Source organism: Perissodus microlepis, chromosome 14 (genome assembly GCF_051167445.1).
Source record: "Perissodus microlepis isolate ML-2025 ecotype Zambia chromosome 14, ASM5116744v1, whole genome shotgun sequence".
Taxonomy (NCBI): Eukaryota; Metazoa; Chordata; class Actinopteri; order Cichliformes; family Cichlidae; genus Perissodus; species Perissodus microlepis.
In genome coordinates, this window is record NC_140474.1 from 22006790 (window position 1) to 22025145 (window position 18356).

General features: G+C 39.7%; 1 protein-coding gene across 2 annotated transcripts; it reads left to right on the forward strand.

Annotated features, from left to right (window-relative positions):
- Positions 1-2962: 2962 nt before the first annotated feature.
- On the forward strand, positions 2963-13587 carry vwa7 (von Willebrand factor A domain containing 7). 2 transcript variants are annotated; one of them, XM_084951248.1, is made up of 18 exons: positions 2963-3298; positions 3952-4211; positions 4406-4639; positions 4759-4855; positions 5911-6045; positions 6180-6375; positions 6490-6659; positions 7092-7204; positions 7329-7445; positions 8089-8137; positions 8225-8304; positions 8837-8969; positions 9329-9481; positions 9621-9713; positions 9797-10077; positions 11325-11461; positions 12609-12768; positions 12856-13587. In XM_084951248.1, exons 2-18 carry the CDS (start codon positions 3978-3980, stop codon positions 13417-13419), a joined length of 2946 nt encoding a protein of 981 aa, XP_084807374.1. In that variant the 5' UTR covers positions 2963-3298; positions 3952-3977; the 3' UTR covers positions 13420-13587. The 2 variants fall into 2 exon arrangements, with proteins under 2 accessions (XP_084807374.1, XP_084807373.1); XM_084951247.1 differs by having other exon boundaries at positions 2964-3298; positions 8089-8304.
- The last annotated feature ends 4769 nt before the right edge of the window (positions 13588-18356 follow it).

The following is an 18356-nucleotide window of genomic DNA, read 5'->3' on the forward strand; positions in this document are numbered from 1 at the left end:
GCACTACTGTCATGGACCGCAAACGCCTGCAGAGAGTGATAACAACTGTGGAGAAGATCATCAGGACTCCACTGCCCTCTCTTCAGAGCATCTACCATCACAGAGTCTAGAGGAGAGCTGCCTCCATCCTCAAAGACCTCACACACCCCCAACACAGACTGTTCACACTTCTGCCCTTGGGACAGAGTTTCAGAAGTGTGAAATCCAGAACATCCAGACTCAACAACTCCTTCTTCCACACTGCCATCAGATTCTTGAACAGCTGACCTATTATTGAACAGTAATAATAATTTTTTGCACATCAGGTCATCCAGCATATTAAGCCAGCATATTAAGCTATAGCTCCTTTGCACACATCTCTGTTTCACACGTCAATATTTTCTCTCCTTTTCTGTCTTCATTTATTTATTTGTACTATTTGTATTTTATGTGTTCTATTTCTATATTATATATATACTTGTGATAGGTTTTAGTTTCCCTGAAGCTTTCTTCTGCCATCAAATTCCACTGCATTTCAGTCTGTGTATTACTTCCCAGAATGCCTCATCACTGTTGTATAGTCAGGCAAAAACTTAGAGCACAGGCCATCTCTGGAAATCACATCTATCAGAAATGGAATGCTGGGCTGGCTGAACAAACTTTTTTTTTTGTTGCATTTATCTGTAGGCGTTTGAGGTCTGCCTACATGTGTTAATCATGAGCCTTCTTGGAGTCTCCATAGACCACAATGTTATAAATGTAGTTTTGCACCCCAGGCAAATCTCTCAGGATGTAGGGGTTTAAGCTCTCCAGAAACCTTCATTTTATGCTCAGAGGTAGGGATCTCAGTTTCTACGATAGAATTTATTTTGTTTTGTTCACTTGTATCTTGTGAATACAACCATTCACATGTCCAAGGTGATTGGCTTAAGCCATATCAATAGCACAGCTCGTAGTTACTGAAAGAAGTTCTGAAGTGTACTGAAGTGGAGTGTATAGGTAGATGCTGTAGATATTAAATCTATGCTGACATTGCAAGTTTGTTGTAATATATGTAAGTATTATTGAAAAAAAGTAGACAGCTATCGTTCATTTTCTTGAAATCAGCATACCAAGACCTAAGCAAAGAGTAAATTGTTAAACTTTAGGTTAGAGATATGAACTTTTTTTTTTTTTTTACAGTAGTCAGTTCTTAAATTTAGAAGAGAGTGTTCATAAATGTGTTACATAGTTTGCACAACACTATGAACAGAAAACATGCAAAGTCAATAATTAAAGGAATGGCGCTCATTTCATCCAAAGCACTGGGTTTATTTTTCAATTGCTGCCAACAGAAAGATACATACAAGTAAAACAATTAGAATTAAGCTAAAGAAGCATTCAGAACAATTCTGAAAGTCTTTGATTTTTCACAAATTTGACTAAATAATGTCTATCTCCTGAATCCAAACTGGAACCTGGTTCCACAGAAGACTCTGCCTCCTATTCTGCTTTCAAATACTCTGGGAATTACAAGTAAGCCGCGGTCTGAGAGCAAAGTGCTCTAATCGTGTGATATGGTACTATAAGGTCATTAAGACAAGATGAGACCTGATTATTCAAGACCTTGTATGTGAGGAGCAGGATTTTGAATTCTGCATTTACAGGGAGCCAATGAAGGGAAGTCAGTATAGGAGAAATATGCTCTCTCTTTCTAGTCCCTGTCAGTACTCTTGCTGCAGCATTTTGGATTAACCGAAGGCTTTTCAGGGAGTTTTTAGGACATCCTGACGATAATGAATTACAGTAGTCCAGCTTAGAAGTAATACATAAACTAGAACTAGCATGAACTAGTTCTGAGACAAGGTGTTTCTAATTTGGGATATAATGCGCAAATGGAAGAAAGCAGTCCTAGACATTTGTTTAATATGTGCATTGAAGGACATATCATTGTGAAGAATGACTCCAAGATTCCTCACAGTGTTACTGGAGGCCAAGGTCATTTGAAAAATGTCTTTAAGACATTCCTGCAGTTTAACTAATTGGTGTGTGTAATCTGGCTTAATGGATAGATAAAGTTGGCAATGCAATGAAAATGTATGCTATGCCTTCTGATGATACTGCCTAAGGAAGCATGTATAATGTAAACAGAACTGGTCCTGGTACTGAACCCTGTAGAACTCCAATATTAAACTTTGTCTGTGAAGAGGACTCTCCAGTTACATGAATTATAAAAATAATAAGACACAAACTGTACTGTTCAGTACAGAAAGAAGCTTTTGTAACAATTACTTGGTTGAGGTGACAGACAGAAATGTCAATGTGGTGAACTAGCTTACGTTACTGCAGGTAAACAGGAAACAGTAACCTTACCCTCAACAACCTCAGCACTCTTCTGGTAAATTGCAAAAGTTAGCAGAATTGTTTAGCCTCTTTCTTGCTATGAGTGCCTGCATGGAACCATGTACAATGCACTTGTCCTTCATTAGAACTGCAGCTCCATAGCAAAGTCTCCCACTGATCACTTTCTATAACACATTAGAATTTCCTCTTGGGTGTGTTTTGGTTTGTCAGGGCAGGAGAGTGAGACACAGCAACAAAACAACCGTTGCATCTCGTGTTTCACTTTCAATTGTAATAATTAATTTTAATAATTAAAATGCCAAAAAAGGCAAAACAAAACAGCATAAGAAAACAACAACAAAAACACAAAGCAGAGACATCCTGTATTCTTTATAACCTTAACCACATTTCAGTCCTGCAAGCTCAACACCCTCTTTGGAGTTGTCTAGCAACTGATTCCCCTCTTTGCAACGCCTTTGCAAAGTGCTTTTTTTTGGTTTTGTGAGGAACACAGAGTGTGATACATTGCAAAGAGGGGGTTGGGGTAGGCCTTAGTTGAACACCCTGACTGGTAATATATTCAGCCCTATTGTGGTGAATCAATGCACCGTGCTTTAATGGGGAGATAAGGAGGGGCAATGGGGAGCTATGACGAGATATCTTTTGCCCCACAGTGCACCCCTAAAGCTAAGAGGCACACCCAAGACTGCAGTATCACCTAAACTCTCATCTGAAGAAAGTGCCTCTAACATTCAGGTCCTGGTTTTTTTTGTGGGGGGTGGGAGGGTTTCTATATCCATGAGGAGCAAATAAGAGACAAGAGCTCAAGGACGCACAAATGTGAAGACTTTGCTATTTTGTTTCAAAGATGGAAATGTTGTGATTTGCTTAACCACTGACAAGCATGTGTTGTGGCGTTTCTTGATACTCTGTACTCTTGATGCTGTGCTACGTGATCAAACAGATCTACAGAGCCAGACATACAGGATGAACTGAGGTGAGACTGTTTTTACCAAGTTCTTTGGGTCTGACTACAGCTCTAAAGAAATATTTGCATTTGTCTGCTAATTTGGAAGCTAATAAAAATAACCATTATGGCATAAAATAACTCATACTTCATGCTCATCTAGTGCTCATTTTTGCACTGGAGTCAGTTAACGTACTAGGTTAAAGTGTTAAAAATAGATTAGTTGTGTTGGTAAATACCAAAGTTTTTGCTTTGTGAAATGTTAAAGTGAATGACTGTCTTTGAATCAATCCTGGAGAGTTTTAATTGGGACTGTGACATAGTAAAAGGAACAGGTTGTTTTTATAGGCCTTGTGCTTTGTTGCACTCTCTCCTCGTGAAAGCACAGACTGTGAGAACAATCCCAAAGAATGTATCTGAATTAAGATGAAAAAGAACAATAGGAGGCTCTGTACAGGCAAGGCTGAGAAAAATCTGAGAGGAGCTGTCGGGGGTGGTGGTAAGGACCGGGTGATGACAGAATAGTACGCATGGTTGAGTGGCACAGCTTGATCAAATTAGCACAAAACTTTACTGAACAATAGAAGTCAGGTCAGTTCAAATCCTTTCAATTAAAAGACAAAATAATGAGTCTTAGCAAGACTGATATCAGGCAAATGACATTTAGTTTTTATTTCATGCAGGTAGGATGTGACCTGATCAGAGCACAATGTCACAGCACAGAGGAATCTGGGGGAGGCAGGTGCACCTGTTTACCCTCCCTTACCTTCTTCTCCTGGCTTCACCGTGCGAGGGTTTCCTCCCTGACTTTTGGTCTAGAGTGCTGACTCTGTCCTGGGACTCACACACTCACCAGTACATTACAGAGCGGGCCATTCTAAATGTAACCCTGGAGACTCTGAGGGGACTACAAAAACACCATGGAAACCATGATAAAGAGGAGGTGAGGACATGTTTGCAGTCAGGAGATTTACTGAGTAATGCAGCATCAGTGGTTCATAAAGTGTTTGAATTACCACTTTAAGTAAGTATGCAAATTTATGCAAAGTATGCGCTTTCTCCCTATGGTGATATTTGAACACAGACGTATTGAATTTCTTTCAAATAATGATAAAAGTCCTGGTCTAACGATTGCAGATCAGACTGGGACGTGGATTTTGGAGAGCTGTGGGAGAGGTGGTGAAATCCAATGCAGCCATGGACTTCCGGAGCTCCACAAGGTCTGACCCAGTTTACCACTTTGATTCAGAGCATATTGAAAGTGCCACGGTCATGCTACGACGGTTCTGGACCCACACTGTGCTCTCAGTGCGGGCCAAAGAGTACCAAAGTGCCCGTCATAACCTGGGTCAGCTATTTCATTCACTGCAGGTAATCTGCCACACAGAACTGAATTTTAATAATAGGTGGAGCGTTAGCTTAACCTTAGAGATATTTCATGAAGTGAAATGTTTTGGCTATGTTTTTGTTTTGAACATCTGCTATGTCAGGACTTCTACAGCCACAGTAACTGGGTGGAGATGGGCCAGCGTTCTATTTACCTCCATCTGCTTCAGCCAGAGGAGCCTGCCGTGCCTGTAGCTAAAGGTGATTCATGAATGTGACATTATAGTCCCATTTAATCACAAAAAACAAAATTAGTTGTATCTACACATTATTGTAAAGGTCCTCTTGAAAAGACTAGTTACTGAGGTACCAGCTTTACAGAATTTTTTCATTTTGCATCATTTTATTATACTGCATAGCTTCACGTGTTAAAGTTACAGCTCTTCCACAGTTTTCCTACTACCGATTTTGCTGCTTCTTCAGATGTCATTCTATTGTGGTCTAATCTGTTTTAATATGCTACTGTATAGTATTTATTTCATCAAGTAGAGATCATTCAGTTATTATTTAACAGTTCGATTAATATGCTATTTTGTAATCAGACTTGTAGCAGAATGGAGTCCCAGCAATGATAGAAATTAGGACAATGAGAGTGAAGATGAAGACGGAGGCCTGGGTGGGGCTATTAGTGACAAGAGGGAGGCAGAGATGAAAAGGAAGTGGGTTTCATGAATGAGCATCTGAAAGGCAAAATGACTGAGTGCTGAGATTTAAACTAGGCAGAACAGAGGCTGACTGACTCAACAAAATAAAGAAAACGATTCGATCAGAGCAATTATGTCAGTGTTTAGTTTAGCAGGAAAATGGAAGTGATGTAAAAAATAAAGTAGTAGCTGGAGCACCCAGGAAGGCAGGGTGCATAATGTTTCATTTAAAAGAATATAATATTTATATAATGTGTTGTTTTTTTTTCAAAAATCAATGTGTCACTCAGTGTGTATATGTATATACACACATATACACATACACATATAATTATCCACGTCATTTAACTATTGACCCACCAAGTCTCGTAAAGCACTCCTCATCTTTACTAATTAACTTGAACAGCCAAACTAATGTTCAACATTCTTTCAAATGTGGCTTTAAATGGTTCAGTGGAAATCAGCTATCATTTCTATTGGTCATGCATTTAACACAGACTCCCAATGTTTTGGGAACCTGGCTGTACATATGTCAATCTAATATATTCATTATTACATTACAAAAAAAAGTTTAAATGTAAAAACTAAAGCCTTCATCATTTCTGCTTTCAGAAGACACACCTACCTGTATGGAGTGCTTCAGTACCACCTGTCGAAACAACCTTCTGCCAAGACTGAAAACCACACAGGGAAACTCTCAGCTGCTCACCACTGGATATTTCAGTACATTTCCTCCAAAACCTCAGGGTAAACCTCGGCCACCTGCAGGCAAAGTGTTACGAAAACACAATAAATAAACACATTTGGTTTTTAGAATATTTTAAAGACTTTTTCAACTACGTTTCCATCTACAAAGCTGTAAAGATGTTTTTTTTTTCTAGGCAAATGCAGTCATGGAGGTATTCTAGACAGCAGCCGCTTCTTGGGCGCCAAAGGGGGCATCAACAAGGACAGCACCTCACCTCTCTTCTCCCCTCATCATTACCTCCATCTCAAAGCTGCCACTTTGGCTACTGAGGCCACCCTGACTGTGCTGAGAGACCTCAGAGACTCTGTGGGCCACAGAAACTTTCTCAAGTAAGTTTAAACCACTGTTAAAGCTCCCTGAACTGTAGACTTGTTACAAGATTCAGGTGATGCCTGTGCTGCACGAAATGACTGTCTTTAATTGCTGCTGAACTCTCTTTGAAGACTCTTTAGTGTGAAGCAAGTTCCTGCACTGGTTTTTGTCATGGACACCACAGGCAGCATGTTTGAGGAGATCCACGCTGCTCGTCTTCGGGCTCAATCCATCATACAGAGCCGAGCCAACAGCCCGGGGCAACTCGGCACCTTTGTGCTCGTCCCCTTCCACGATCCAGGTGACAGCTGGTGGTAAAAAGTGCCTGCAGGTCATAACAGATAAACCTGTAGAGGCTTTTGCCCCCTGTTAATGTGTGATTGTGTTTCCCATTATATACATACCTTTATATACTTCTGTAGAGGGTATAGTTCTGATTATATGTTTCATGCCTACTGTATGTTCTATCAACAGTGAGCCTCTAGATTTGTGCCATCTATTTCCCTCAGTTCAAAGAATGACTGAATGAACTTCTGTGACTTCCATGAAACCAATGAAATGAGAAATAATATATTAATATAATAACTTATAGACAGAGCCTCTTGATAGCTTAACGATTCAGCCTTATGGTACTGTAAATATTTTTTAAATAGACAATAAGGGTCTATAAAGACTGCAAACAAGCTGTTCCTTATCACAGTCTGTAAGCATTTATATTTACTGTACTGTGCAGGAGTAGGACCGGTATATGAGACTGATGATCCAAGCCAGTTCATGCAGCACATGGAGGGGCTGATGGCTCTTGGAGGCGGAGATGAACCAGAGATGTGCCTCTCTGCAATTCAGGTACATTTAGACGCTAAACACTCAGAGAGAATAAGTGATGTTGTGTGTGTGCGTGCATGTGTGTGTGTATACAGTTGTATAGATTGGACATGTCACCACTAACTTGCTCTCTTCTTGTTATTAGCTGGCACTCACTCACAGTCCACCTCTGTCTGAGATCTTCGTATTCACTGACGCCTCCCCTAAAGATGCCCATTTATTCGGTGTGGTGAAGGCCCTCTCCCTCGAGAAACAGAGCAAGGTATATGCACCTTTGAAGGGAAGTCTTTTTTTCATCTGTCACATAGCATTGTGTTTAGCAAAAATCAGAGCTGCTTTAAGGTTGACAGCGAAGACAAACACCAACCGAGAGCTGCTGTTTAATAACCTGTTCTCAGATTTTCAAAAATTTAAAATAAAAGCCTTCATCTGATGTGATTGCCACTGGTTATACAGCTTCTGTTTCTATGTATATTTATAAAGAAAGCACTGCGTGAATTACATTTTTAGATGGGTTTTAAAGGAAATAAGAGTTTCCTGGAGAAACTGTGCCTGCTGAAAGCTGGTGGAGATTACCTGCCTCATGTGGCCGGCAGGTGGCAGCAGCTAAACTAGTTGAAAATTAAAAGTTTAATGGAATTGTAGTTTTTGTCACTGGCCACACAGTGGTGCTATTGTATCATGAGACCTTTTAACCAAAGGACAGTTTTGTTAACAAAGAAAATAATTCATCCAGCAGTTATACTAATAAGGAGCAAAAATAACATGCAGCCAGATTGAAAGACTGAAAGCACCCCTCTTGTTTGCCTTCTCTTGCTCACTGTGAAATTACTTTGGACAGGGGGACTGCAGTAAAGCAAACTGTATGTCAGTGTACTTACAGCTCATGCTGATTTTCCCTACAGGTGACTTTTCTCCTTACTGAAGATCCCAACTACACCAAAGAGAGCCGAGGCAGGTTAATGAGGAGGAAGAGGAGAAGTAGAGAACCTTTATCTCCCGATCGTTTTAATCTCTACTCTTCACTGTCCTCCCTGTCAGGAGGACTAACAATATTCACCACCAACTCTGACATACACAGGGTCTCCACAATAGTGGAGGACAACACAGCAGCTGACAAGGTGCCAAAATGAGATTCTTTAATGGAAATTCACTCCAAACAAATTTAACAAGTTATTTAAGGAACTGAGGTAGTACATTAGCACACAGTAGGTGTTAACTTCCCTCATTCTAGCAGTCTTAATTTCCCACCTTCATAATTCATCAACCATTTAATATTAGAAAATTTCAATTAAATATGAAATTTTCCGTTGACCTAATGCTCTAATTTTCACAGACAAACATGGCAACTGCTGCTTATAAAGCATTGAAAAAACAATATAATTTCATTTTCTACATGACAGTTAGCACATGTAAATCTTTTTTAATCAAGTAGTCTATCTTAGATGCAACTTTTTGCTGAGCAGAAATGTGTCAGATTTTATAAAAAGTTATATCACAAAGTGTATTTCTAATATTTTTTTTTATTAGTTTCTTTTCCAGCAAGCCGACTAATTTCTCTTTTATACCTTTAATTTCATAATGATATCACTTATAATTACTCTTCATTACCTTCATTACTTATCACAACTTATTTTTCTTCTCCTACCTCAGGTGACCCTCCTCCATGTGGAAAGTCACAAAGACCTGATGTCCGTTCATACATTTAGAGTTGACAGCTCGGTAAAAAATGTCACCCTACATGTCTCTGGCACTATGACGGAGTGTATCCTTACCAGTCCATCAGGTAATTCTCACATCATATTAACATTAGCTATGAAGTCAGGGTTAGCTTTTTTTTCCATCACGACACTGCACTTTGAACTGTACTTTGCATTTGCTTGAAATATCATGTACAGGGTGCAATTTCCCTGTAATTAAATTGAATTTCAGCATATTTTCTTTTAAATAGCAGTATAATTATATTTACATGTAAACATTGAAAGGTATTTACACTACACTGAAATTCAGTTTAGTTACAGGGGAATTACGCCCTAGATTTATCACACATACTTTAAAGTGTTACCTTGCAAAGATCATTCTTTAACTTTTTTCTTTGTAATTTGAGGGTAAAATAAGCTCAGCTGTTTATGCTTCTCTTCTCAGACCAGAGTCAGTCACTGTTGAATGAAGAAGGTCCCCTAGCAGTGCTACAGCAATTTCAGGGACTGTACCGTGTCAACCTGTTTCCTCCTTTACAGCCTGGCCAGTGGAAACTGCAAGCCAAGAGCGATGGACATCTTACGTTCAATGTTATAGGTAAAAGAAATAATATCGAGTACATCAAGCAGATCACCTGGCAGATATTCATTTTCAATTCAAATGCAGCTTTACTGTGGTATGAGATTTTTTTAAAACATTTTTTAAAATTGAATTGTCTTTTGATCTACACCACCAGGTGACAGCGGGGTAGACTTCCTGTATTATTTTGCAATTATAACCAATGAGACACACCCGGGTCTGGCCAGAGTTGATGGTAATCCTACAGCAGGTGAGGGATTTTGATAAATTTACACGATAATGAGGATTTGTAAGTAAACAATATGTTTAAGAATATATCTTTCTAATTTTCAGGTGTTCCTGCCTTTCTAGTGGTGGCTGTTACAGGCCTGGGTTCAGATGAAGAGGCATCTTTTAGTCATGCAACACTGCTGGGGGCTGAAGGAGAAAGTCTTCAGCAGGTGAAGCTAAACTCCTCCTCTTCATCTATCTATTCCTTGGAGGAGCTGGTGGGCTTGGTGGACCCTTTTCCCAGAGTTCCCTTCTGCATTAGACTTTCAGGCGAGGACAGCAGAGGAAACAAACTGGAGAGGGTTTCCACAGAGATGGTGGAGCCCACTCACATTCAGATACAGGTAATCATTAGCAATAATGCTGAAGAGGACAGAGGCTGCTTTCTACTCCAAGTTTACTATAGTTCATCTCCGTTACTCTGTTATGTACATCTATTTTTCAATTTTTCTTATATTTTAAATGGAAATTGGTTTGGTTTGGTTATTTCTGTGCACAATAAATGTAAAGCACTCTTGCACTCTTACAGTGTATCAAGAAAGTATTCACATCACTTCACTTGTTACACAACATTGTCATGCCTGCCTTATTCTAAAATAAAAAAATATTATATATATATATATATATATATATATATATATATATATATATATATATATATATATATATATATATATATATCTCATAGTTGAGACTGTATGTCAGAGCACAAACCAAAGCCATGAAGTCCAAGACCTCTGAGGCACAGATCTGGGAAAGGTTACAGAAAAACCTCTACAGCATTGAAGTTTCCAGTGAGCACAGTGTGCTCCATCATACGTAAATGGTACCACTTTTGAACCACCAGGCCTCTTCCTAGAGCTGGCTGCCTGCCCAACCAGAGAGATTAGGGTACAAGGGCCTTAGTCAGGGGAGTGATCAAAACCCAACGGTTACTCTGACAGAGCTTCAGCATTGCTCTGTGGAGAGATGAGGACGTTCTAGAAGGACAACCATTTTAGACCATGAGAAACAAAATCCTCTGGTTAAAAGAATCTAACTTTTGTCATCACTGCATATTACCTGACCGATACCATCCCTACAGTGAAGCATGCTGGTGGTAGCTTCTTGCTGTGGGCCATATGAAGACCATATAAAGACTCTCTAAGACCACTCCTTTGTTAAATCCTGGAGTGTCCCAGCCAGAGACCAGATTAGAACCGGATTGAACATGTCTAGAGAGATTTGAAAATGGCTGTGCACTGATGCTTCCCATCCATCCTAATGGAGGTTGAGAGGTTCTGCAAAGAAGAATGAGAAAAATGAAAACAACCCCAAAATGTCAGTATGGGATATTTTGTGTCAAATTCTGAGATGAAAAGGCTGCAACATGGCAAACTGTAGAACAAGTATAGCACTGTGAATACTTTCTGGTTTTACAGTTTTCTCTGTAAAACTCTATTCTCTTGCTTCTTTAAATTCTGCAGGGCCAGATGGCACAATTATAAGTTATTGATTACCTACAGTATCTATGTAGAGGTGTCAGGTGATGACCTTTCTTTGACCAGTGGTCCGTGCACTTTTGACACAGTCTGTTTCACACATTATTCAGGTGCTTTCTCTTCCTGACCTCGTGCCTGGTCAGAGTGCTGTGGTGAACTTTGAGATCCAAAACCACGGTGCAGCACGAAACTTCAGTTTGACAGCCGATGATGACTGTGGATATCTTCATATGACAGGGCCCCACAGGTAGATCAAAATGAAAATACATCTTGCTCAGGTGCAAAGCAAACTTCAAAGAACTTAGACTGCCATCCCGCTTCTTCTGTCACCTTCGCTGGCATTCTCTCACCTTTGAAAACTATTTAAACTTAGTAACACAAAATAATTATAAAATTATACAGTTATGTACAAAAGTCTTGAGTCACCCCTCAATTCTTCTCTTCATATCAGATTGGCTTTCTAATTTTCTTTTTTTCTAGTGGATATATTAAGGGTGTGCACCTATTGCAGTGTGCACTTGTGCTTTAGATGGGGAAAAGAACCAATTTTAAATTTTAACTTTATGCACTTTGTTATTAAAACACATAATTTGTTCCCATTTCTTTTTAATGAAAATTTCAAAGATAACACTGTGAAACAGTAACAAAATGTACCAACAAGATTATTCAAAAGAACTATTAGCTGAGTAGTGTGTCATTAAAAAGTGTGAGGAAATTAGACCAGTTGAGGACAAAATAAGAAGTGGCATGCCTACTTAACTATCCATAGCAGATAAAGATGCCTATAAAGGCCGTCATGAAGCCATCCCCAAGGAAGGGAAACGGGAAAAAGCTTAGATATGCCAAATTATGGACTGAAAATCTGTGGTAACGGGTCTTATGGAATGACAACAGTCAGTATCTACAGTCATGGTTTGGCCTGCATTTCACCCATTGGTGTTGGGAATCTTGTTAAAATTGATGAAATTAAGAACACAGAAAGGTATGATTCCATTTTGGGCCTGATTGGCAGTGGCTTAATTTTTCATGACAATGATCCCAAACACACTGCCAGTGCATTAAAAGCATACCTGGATAGAAAAACACAAAGTAGAGCGCTATTATTCATGGATTGGCCTCCCCAGAGCCTGGACCTCAACATTATTGAAGCAGTGTGGGATCATCTTGACAGAGGGTGGAACAAAAGGCAGCCGGCATTCAAAGAGGACCTTTGAATGTCTTTTAAGAAGCCTGAAGACCTATTCCTGAAGACTACTAAAAGAAAGGAGATAAAACCTTGCATCTATTTCGCATTTTAAGAAAAATATAAATTAAATGATGGCTGGTTCAAAACTCTGACACAGTATTGTAAGTATAAGTTAAATGATTTCACAATTCATGTTTTTGCCCTTCAGCTTTCTTGTAGCAGAACAAAGGTCTTTTCGTGACCAGGTGTACCTCCAGACTCCAGCCACAGCGCAGGCAGGGGTGACAGTCACCCTTACACTGACTGTAAATGATCTTCATTCTGCTGACTCAAATTATGCAGTGGCCTACTTGACTGTGGTCCCTCAGGTGAGCAATAAGAGAAACTGCAGGATATTCTGCTGAAAACTTGCTTTTTGGTTTATTGTGTATATGATGATTTTCTCTTGCCTACAGGATTCAGACACGTCCCCACCATCCTGCTCTGCAGCACGAGTCCAATCTAACTGTTCTGCAATTTGCAACGCGACTAGCTGGAGTGTGTCTCTGTCTGTATCAGATATCGGACACTCTGGCCTTGATGCTCTGCAGCTACAGGAAGGTGAAGGTATTCTGATTTTGTTTCACAGTACCCCAACCTCAGAGGACAGACTTGGAGAGCCTGGCCTTGAGCTGCAACAGACACAGAGGGATAAATCAACAAATGGACACTACCACCACCACCAAGAGCAACACAACCACAAGACCAGATTAGAGACAGGAGGCCCCCCTTTGAATATTTCAGAATGGTGGCTGGATGTATCTCAGCCACTGTTTGTGAGCTACACATCCAGCTGCTGCTCTACTCAGGCAAATATGCTGGTTTGGGACAAAGCTGGAAACATGAAACGCTGCCATCTAACAAATGGTCAGAAGAGGCAGCTACAAAACAAGAGTACAGAAACCAGTGGGACTGGACAGAAAATGCCCACAGGCTTCTTTTTCTTGCTGTTAGGCCTGCTGTGCTTTCCTCTGCTTTAGCCCCGTGTGATTACAAATGTTTTGCTGGTCAAAATTATCTGTTGATGACTTGATACAGAGCTTGTTCTACTGTATTTTCAAAGGCAAAATCTGAAGCACCAATAATTTTTTTTCATATTGATATTCAAAAAATGCAAATTTGCAAAGAATAAAAAATCTTTTATTGCACTTCCTTTTATTTTTGCTACAACTAGATTTGTATGCCTGTCATGTTTAAGGCTGTGTGAGAGGTCGATTCATTTGTAGTTTGTACTTGGGGAGCAGCACCAATAACACCAAGGCAAGCTTTAATACTGATAGATCAAAACATAAACAAAGTCCAGAATCTAAGAAAATAATTACAAAAACAGAAGACATAAAAATCAGACATTAGTTAGGATACAGGACTCCACAAACACACAGAATGCACAGACAATATAAATACAAGGTAATGAGGGGAGTGGGAACTGGTGGGAAACCAAACTGGAGACAACTAAACAAATGAGATGGAAGGAACAACACTTGCCAAAAGAAAACGGGAAGAGAGACGCAACTGAATGTGCACACAAGATCAACTTGACACACAAAAAAAGACCAAAAGAGAGACAAGGCTGAAGGAACATGAAGTTATCTATAACTTACTATATAGGGACAAATTACAAAACCACAAACAACCAAAACCAAGCATCACTTCTCTGCATTTAATTATTAGTTATTATTCATCTCTATTCCGCACGATCTGATATCGTCGTGTTGGTGTTGTTCCCAGATCATCATACTAAATGTTGTTCCAGGATCAACATTGCAAGTGACCAATCAGAATGTTGTGACGTCATACTTTTGCGACTTCGGGAAAAAAACGCCGTAAAACAAAACACTGTACTTAAGCTGCGAGAAACCGCCTCTGTCCGCCGATCAACGGACCCTGACCCTAACCCTGACCCTAACCCTAACAACATTGGAATTTCATAAATGCAGGAATGGCTTGGCACGCAAAAGAATAACGTCACAACAATGTGATTGGTCACTTGCAATGTTGATCCTGGAACAACATTTTCATGATGATCTGGGAACAACACCAACACGACGATATCAGATCAGCCCGTCTATTCCACACCATGTCTTTGTCCTGTCCTTCTACCCTCACCCCCTACCGGTCGTGCCAGATTGTTGCCCCTCTCTGAGCCTGGTTCTGCTGGAGATTTTTTCCTCTTAAAATGGGAGTTTTTCCTTCCCACTGTCACTGAAGCACTTGCTCATTGTAGTGGAGATATCAGGGATAGGCATGATTGTGGCACTGATTCAGTCTTTAGCACTACGGTCACCCCGGTGTGTTGGCCAGAACACCACTTGAGGCCAAATTGTCCCAGAGTATGGAAGAAGGAGCTTGAGGTTTGGTTTGAGGCACTTTATTTTCACAATTCAATTCCTGTGGCTGTAAACACAGGTGGCTGTGTGTGTGTGGTTTCCTACAAGGGAAATACACAATACAAATAAATGATAAATAAAGAGAATAGATAAGTGATGTAATCAGATATAGACATAATACAATATTGTTAACATAACTATATATAAAGATCAGAGCAATGTAGTACACTTCTACTTAAACTGAACGGCATTACTGCGAGGTTAAGCAACCATCAGTACATAGGAACTACTTCCGGTAGTTGTATAAAATAAAGGCTTCTATATTATAATCCGCCGTAATGCTCTCATTATGAAGAGCAAGCGGGAACGTGATACTTCCAGTTGAACTACGATCTGCATTTTAATGATCCTCATAACAAATTGTCCGCTACAAACTCTGTATTATAAAGTAAACAGTCACGGGCACCACATACATACAGAGAACCTCTAATAACACAAGAATGAAGTTATTGACATACAGTGATGGGAATAACGGTGTTACAAGTAACGGCGTTACTTTTTTCAGTAACGAGTAATCTAACTAATTACTATTCCTATTGTTTCAATGCCATTACAGTTACTAACAAGAAAATGCGGTCCGTTACTATTTTTCAACAAACAGACCGCATCTTATATCAGTTGCACGGAAGTAGCTGACTGCGTAAGTAATCTGGACGCTACAGCTTTAAGCAGCCGCGCACGCTCCCGGAGACGGTAATCACGATCACTTTCTAGCACAACAACTGGAGCTAAGGGGGCAAAACAGTCGCATAATAAGTGCTGCTGTTTGACTGAGGAAGAATAAAGTAGTCATGGTAAGCCAATCACATGACCACTTAAAGACAAAGCAACAAGGTGATATATACCAGTTTTTAAATTGTGTTGATAGGCCACGTAAAACCAGAGTCATGATAAACAATATATACGCAGCGTTTTTTCCCCGGCGTTTAGTCACGTTTACTGTCTGAGGACAGCGCTAGCAAGCACTCTCTGCTTATGAGCAAAAAACCCAAAACAAAACAGGGGAAGTTTGTGACGGAGAGAGAGAGAGAGAAAGACAGCCAGCAGAAAAAGAGAGAGAGAGCGAGTTTTGAGATGTGAGAGATTTGTTACGTTTAGCGTGTTTGGAGTGTGTAGTTAATGTGCTGCTTGTGTAGTTAGTGTGTAGTGTTGGGGATAGTTTTGTGTTGTGTGTCAGAACAATGAGGCGACTGCTGTCTCCAGGTAGAAAAGGAGTGATACACCTGCTGTCAGACCTGCAGGTATCAGGCTGTGATGTTCTTCTTTATAGTGGACAGAAATAATTTTTTTGGAGTGGCACAAATAATTTATGTGGCATCTTATTGAATGCAGAACAGCTGATTGTTCTGTAAATAGTTTGAAATGGTTATTTAAAAAATCCAGGTAAAAGGTAAATGGATGCAAATAACTTTGTTGTTTGCAAAACTTGTGCATATGATTTTAAAATTGACAATTTATATTTGCATTTAAAGTTATGAAATATGATTCATTAAACATGTTTGTGGTTGTTACAGTAAAAAATATAACCTTTTCTACTATGAATTTATGGTTTTTGTCTGATTTAAGATCAATTGTGTTAATACAGTACGTCAAAATGAAAACATGACTGTAAATTCAGACACGCGAGGTTGTGCTGAAAAGAATGATACCAAACAAGGCAAAGTAAATAGTTTTTAAAGGTAAAATGTGGAGGGAAAATCAAAAGTAGTTAAAAATAGCCAATTATACCCTGGACCCCAGAGGGTTAAACGTTTTTTTGTTTTTTTTTAAAGTAATGCAATAGTTACTTTTCAGGTAATTAATTACTTTTAGAATATTGTAACTGAGTTACTAACTCAGTTACTTTTTTGAAGAAGTAACTAGTAACTATAATTAATTACTTTTTCAAAGTAACTTGCCCAACACTGTTGACATATGAGAGACTGTACAACTAAAGCTAAATCAAGATAAGCTAACTAAGATCAAATAGCACAGACCTTCCCAAAGTGTGGGGCCCGCCCCCATGGCAGGGGGAGCGGTAAGAAAAGGAAAAAAACAAAACGCTTCGACATTGCTAGCACGGGGCGCCCACAGAAACGCAAAGCAGGAGATGAAGCATCGCTGAATATGTTTCCAAACCAACTTCATTCTAAGCCAAAGACTAGAAAATATGGTGAAGCATATCTTCCCTTTGGTTTCACCTGCACAAGTGCCAAGGTAGGTCTCCCCTGCAGAATTGGTTTTCCCTTCGTTGGGAGCACGGGCTGGGCTCTTCAAATCACGGACAAACAGTATCCCACATTCTTGATTTTTAGTTCACAAACACTTGTTGTAATGACTAACTACTCCTGACATTTTGGAGATGTTAGCTCTGTATACAGTAAAGTTACAGCGGGATAGAAATAATATCAGGCTGATCCTGCCACGATTTGTCCCCCGTTCAAATCACGTACAAACAGTATCCCACAGTTGTTTATGTTTTTAAACCCATTTTGCACAGAGAGGCATTTTTTGAAAAATGTATTGATAGCAATGTTGAATATTATTACACAGAAGAAGAAAAAAACAACTACACGTAAAATAATCACACGGTGACGCCTCTGCCTTTGTAAATGGAGGGACAGTAACTGCGTGTAAAACCTGAAGACAGTCAGATTAACAGTAACAGTATTTCGTCTCGATCTGCCATTCTGCAATTCATCTCATGTAAACAATAACGTGGCGCACAGCCTGGCGTGAAAAGAGGCACATACCTTTGATGTTGCCAGACGAACTCTGTATTCCTCGTCCGCAAAAAAGGAGTTTTAAAAAATCTCTGTTTTCAGTGATTCGAAACGCCATTTACGTGTGGACGAAACAGCTGCGTTTTCAAAAATACCCATGTAGGTGTGGACGTAGCGTAAAAGAGTTAGTAGTTTATTTTATTACTACCCGTCATTTATTGCAGGTTACTTGTATTTGCTTAATTGTTTACTAAATGTTTGAGGTGTGAAATAAACCGCAATGGAGCAAAATATGAGTGTGTGTGGTTGGAGGATATGCTAGTGCGTGTGCGCGTGTTTTTCGTGTAAAACAAAGGGGGGCCCAGCAAAAAAAGTTTGGGAACCACTGAAATAGCATATGAAATGAGGGTGAACTCACGCGTTGCAAGGTGGCCTATAGCCTACCGCTCCAGCTATGAACTACATTGGTGTGGGCTCAAATTGTGGTCATAAATATTTTGTACTTGTAAATGGCAAGATGGCGGCGCACACTGTTGCAGCGGCTTACGGCTCTCCGTCTCAGTACTCCTTCCCTTTGTTTAGTTTGGGGTTTTTTTTGTTTTTTTTGGGGGGTTTTTTTGTGTCCCGTTTGGATCTTTAGCCATCAGAATTGTTGTCTTAAGGCCAAGAAAGATGCCAAGCGGATTTATTTTACCAAGTGGATCATCGTGGCCTTGTCATATTGGTCCATTTGATTGACCTTTATTATAATTATGTATTTATTTTATTTTCGGTTGCTACAAACGGGACAGACGTGACTGGGGGATAGGACGGAGAAAGAATGAAAGA

What these genes read in the sequence shown, in the direction of transcription:
- vwa7 (XM_084951247.1), top strand. Translation starts at nt 3,978, where the DNA reads ATGTCACAGCACAGAGGAATCTGGGGGAGGCAGGTGCACCTGTTTACC. An exon ending in AGCTATTTCATTCACTGCAG is followed by an intron (nt 4,640 to 4,758) that starts GTAATCTGCCAC and finishes CTGCTATGTCAG; the next exon opens with GACTTCTACAGCCACAGTAA. An exon ending in CCACTCACATTCAGATACAG is followed by an intron (nt 10,078 to 11,324) that starts GTAATCATTAGC and finishes CACATTATTCAG; the next exon opens with GTGCTTTCTCTTCCTGACCT.